Genomic DNA, 4,464 nt, shown 5'->3' with positions numbered 1-4,464 from the left:
GGGATTCTCCTCAGGATCTATGACATCCCCTACCTTTTCTTTTATTTGGACTCCTGAAATAACTGTTCCTATTTGAGCCACTCTCACTTGCCTTTTTTCCACGTCCTACCTTGAAAACCTAAACTTTGAATTCTTGAAGACTAGAACCATTGATAATTATCGAGAGTTTTCCCAAATGACGGGAAGTTTTTTAATCTTTGTATTAAATAGGGAAATTTGTCGGTCATATATAAAAGGTTCGCAGACCAAACGGATGTCACAAATCTCTTAGTTTGCAGGATTGGGTCTATCACTGAGGTCTACACTTATCTCTCGGGAGGGTGTAGTATTCGCGGTATCAGGCACGATTATGCAAACTATCAGACTAATGAGATCCATTTGGTCTCATTTTTCAAAAATTAAAACATACTACTTTTAAAAATCAAACTATATATCTTTTATACTTAAATTAAATCTCAAAAATTATTTTCATATACCATATTTTCAAAATTAATCAATCGAAAAAACTTCCTTGTTTTCATCTCCATATATTTTTTAAACTATAGTGTCACTGCTCGAACAATCAATATTAGTACCTCTCGCAAATTGGTAAATCGTTAAAAGGTTACATGGTAATATAAATCATTCTAAATGAAACCCAAGCATAAAAATTGCTACATTTTAACGAAGAAGTGCTTGCCCTAATCTAATATGCAATTTATATTACTGGAAAAAAATATATCACAATTTTTACTCAATCATTGAAGAGCATATATCCTAAATTATATTGATGAAAACTCAAATAGGTCCCATTGTTTCTCAAATCTCAGCGCTGACCTGAAGAAAATAATCAATCTTGAAAATAAGTTTACATGAAAAACTGTTGCATGGGTTTTTTGTTTGTCTAGTAAAAGAGTAGAGAGGTAAAATAGATAAAAAATGAGTAAGCAAATAAGTATGAGAAACAGAAAATAGAAACCGTTAAAAAAACTACCAAGTAATCAAACACAGCACAATATCCTACTCTTCTTTCATAATATGCTAAGCGCATGGTTAGATGAGTACTTCTTTAAGTGAAACTCGGCAAGGCTAACTCAAAAAAGCATTAAAACAATAAAGTATGCAGTATACGGCATAGTGAAACAAGCTGCCTTAACTGTTCTACTATCATAAACTCTTGACCCCACTGGCTTTTCCTTGTAAGAAAAAATATACTGTGATTGCTCGTACAATTTTCCGAGCACATCCCCACCTCACCAAAAATTGATGCTAACAACATACTGATATTGAACTTTCTACCAAATTAACTTCTCTAGCTACTTCCTCTCTCAACTGTTCTAGCTTGGTCAACATTAATTTCTGCTCTGATAGATTACTTTTTTGTCAATACCGCAGAGAAATATGTACCGTCTTTCAGCGTTCTAAGAAATCTCAATTACTGCTTCTTTAAGCTGGCATACTCAATTAACTCTCTGTAGCACACGGCATACATATACACATGAAAGAAGATGCAGGATGAGACAATTTAAAAAAAAAAGTGCATAAACAGCGACCAAGATGTGAAAGAAAATAATAAGCATGCAGAACAACTAGTAGGACGGTTCAACCAATGAAAAAATTGTTCATACATGCAGAAAAAAAAAAATTACCTAAACAATGCATTTAGAATGCATAAAATAACACATTACCTTTTCCATTCTCTTTATGATTTTACTACGTGTTTTTTCCTGTCTCTCAGTCAACAGCCCTTTGTATGTTTGCCATGTAATTTCATCTGCATCACTCTAGAAGATGAGCATATTTTAATAGCTCAATCAGTCACAATACATTTTAAGAAAAAATAAATCAACATGTAAACAAAAGCCTGCTCCAGTATGGGAAAATTCGTAAAAGCCTCTTTACTCCTTAAAAACAGCAACGCACAAAGAAATTGTCTGGCAAAAATGATATATAAGTTGATTCCATAAAATTGGATTGACTTATTTTATTGCTTGAAGCCACAAAACTCAGTCTCTCACCAATTATTTTGTCATCATTAATAACAACACCAAAAATTTATTACATAGGGTCCAGAAACCAGATAAAGGTAATGTTGTTAAGCAAGATCCCCAGTATCTTCAGTAATTAAGAAAAGATAAATGCTGGTAGTAAATGCTTGATGAGGAATTTACTTGCGACACTTCAAGTTGCTCATAATGAGTAAATAAGAAATCAGATTTGAAAAGAAAAAATTAAATAAGACAAGCTCAATTACCTCTGGATCTTCTTCAATGGCATCTTCAGCCATCCCCCACGAAATACCATTCGCAAGGGAAGCTGCTTCTTTTGCACGCAAAAGTGATGCTTCCCGATCAGAAATTGCTTCATGGAGTTTGACCTTTCTAAAATTATGCAAATCACCCTCCTGCATGATTAAATTAAAGCAACAAATTATCTGTAAAAAGAGATACGTAAAGAGTAACTATATTGGAAATAAGGCAATAATATCATATATATGAGAACTAACATTTGGCCAAATATAAATTAAATTGCATTTATCACGAACAACAGACAGTATTACAAAGCATTTATCACGAACAACAGACAGTATTACAATTATATTTTTTTAGCATTGCACTACATGATGTAGATCATCAGCACAATAAATAAGAAAGAGAAATCAAGGGATGAAGCTATAAGATAATCAAAAGAAGAAATTTTTATCAAAAAGTTTCATAATATGCACATATTTGAATTTGTTCCAGTGAATTAAAGGACAACTTTTTATTGTTATATTCATCCTGAATCGTTTTCTTTATTATTTATCACTTTGTTGGATATTTTGAAGTTTCCCGCATTTTCTGAGGAACAGTCCCTCAGAAGATCTATAGGAAATGCGGATTCAACCAAAGAATTCATAGGTGAGACGTAAGATGCGTGCATAGGTTAGCATCTGAGGGTTGTTTAGGGGCATGGAAGAAAAGACACGGTTCTCTAGGATGCCCAAATGGCATGCTATTCAAGTGAATACGGTAGCCTAAAAATGACTTTCACATACTAATGCAAATGAATGCACGTAGAATGCAAATCAACATTTATTAAAAAAAACAAATAAATCCAAATAACAAACACAACAAGTATCTGGAGAGAGTGAGCGGAAAACCAGCAAAAAAATTTAACATTTTGAGTTTTCTATGCTAGACTTTGGAATCAAGAGGTTATAAAAAAACTACTTTTAAACCATTTCAGCATGACTCAAAAGATATTTAAGAAAGAAGAATGATTGGTTGAATTTATTAATTGGGTACTTTATGAATTTAATCAAGCAAAAACTAGGTGATTAAAACTTTTATTAGGCTAAATAAACCCTTAGTGATACAAAGCGAAACACTGATTAAACCAAATTTTCATAGTTAAGACTTCATTTAAATCTAATGATCCCCGTGATTGATTAGGCAACCTTGCTTAATTATAATTTTAAGGTAAACAAAAAAAATTAATTAAAGATAAAATAATCCAAAAGAATAGAGAGAAAAGATATGGATGATAGGTAATAGCAAACACAGACTTGCCACTATATAACTAAAGAGTAACAAAAAATAGTTTATCTTATTTTAGAATTAGTATATACCTTCCTCCTCCTTAGTAGCTACTGATTTATGAAATCTTCATCTTCCTTAGTATTAAAAATTACAGACTATTGCAAACCTCTATCATCCTTGGCAGCTATTATCAGCACTGAATGTAAGGAATTATTGTAAAAGATATAGACTTCCATAAACAGGCCTCATGATGTGACAAGACCAACATGTTCGCAACAGCCATTAAGGATTACTGCCTCAAATTACAACAATGTCTGAGATGCTTACTAACGAGTAACAAAAGATGGTTTGCAAATGTCTCTTCTGAAATAACTAAAATAGCAATACTAATTTTATTTAGAAAGATAGGAGGAATTCTCAGTCTTACAGGTGGCATTAGCTCTGATGGACCTTTAAAAATGTAGAGCCGTGAGGACCTGTTAAAAAAAAGAAGTTAAAAAGATATTAAGGACCAAAAAAAAATAACAGCCGCAGAAGTATGATCACCCAAACCATTTATACATGAGCCATAGTACCATTTACCTATGGATTTGACATCAAGAAGAGGCAAAAGCAAATATGAAATGAAATGCACAAAATAACCAAAAAAAATAAAAAATAAACTCATCAATTTCAATACGTAATACAAGTTGCCAATTCAAAATAAAGGCGTTTAAATTTGTAACATATTACACAATAACCCAATAAGCATAAAAGCATATGACATTACCCACCAAAGAAGTCAACTAATTAAAACTTCTCTCCCTGTCGGTCAACTTTTTGCTTTCGAAATGTATTTTTATAGTTTTGAAAAGTAGATGATTTAATTTAACCTAAAAGGTATATAATTTTATGAAAATAGTGTATGTATATAATTAAAAAAATGAGACCAGCTGGATCTCATTTGCCCAATAATTTGTATAAT

The 4,464-nt window shown here is 31.9% G+C and overlaps 1 protein-coding gene across 1 annotated transcript in view; it reads right to left on the bottom strand.

Annotated features, from left to right (window-relative positions):
- LOC110029802 (kanadaptin-like) overlaps nt 1–4,464 on the bottom strand; it is a gene marked incomplete at its 5' end in the record, with an annotated part of 30,285 nt that overhangs the window by 15,745 nt on the left and 10,076 nt on the right. Inside the window, 3 exon segments of the mRNA XM_020732252.1 lie at nt 1,668–1,763; nt 2,234–2,383; nt 3,928–3,976. Of these exon segments, the coding sequence (XP_020587911.1) occupies nt 1,668–1,763; nt 2,234–2,383; nt 3,928–3,976 (295 nt within the window).

This window comes from Phalaenopsis equestris, unplaced genomic scaffold, assembly GCF_001263595.1.
Source record: "Phalaenopsis equestris unplaced genomic scaffold, ASM126359v1 Scaffold000606, whole genome shotgun sequence".
NCBI lineage: Eukaryota > Viridiplantae > Streptophyta > Magnoliopsida > Asparagales > Orchidaceae > Phalaenopsis > Phalaenopsis equestris.
The sequence above is the reverse complement of the archived record's forward strand: the minus strand, read 5'-3'. Positions and strand labels throughout refer to the sequence as shown.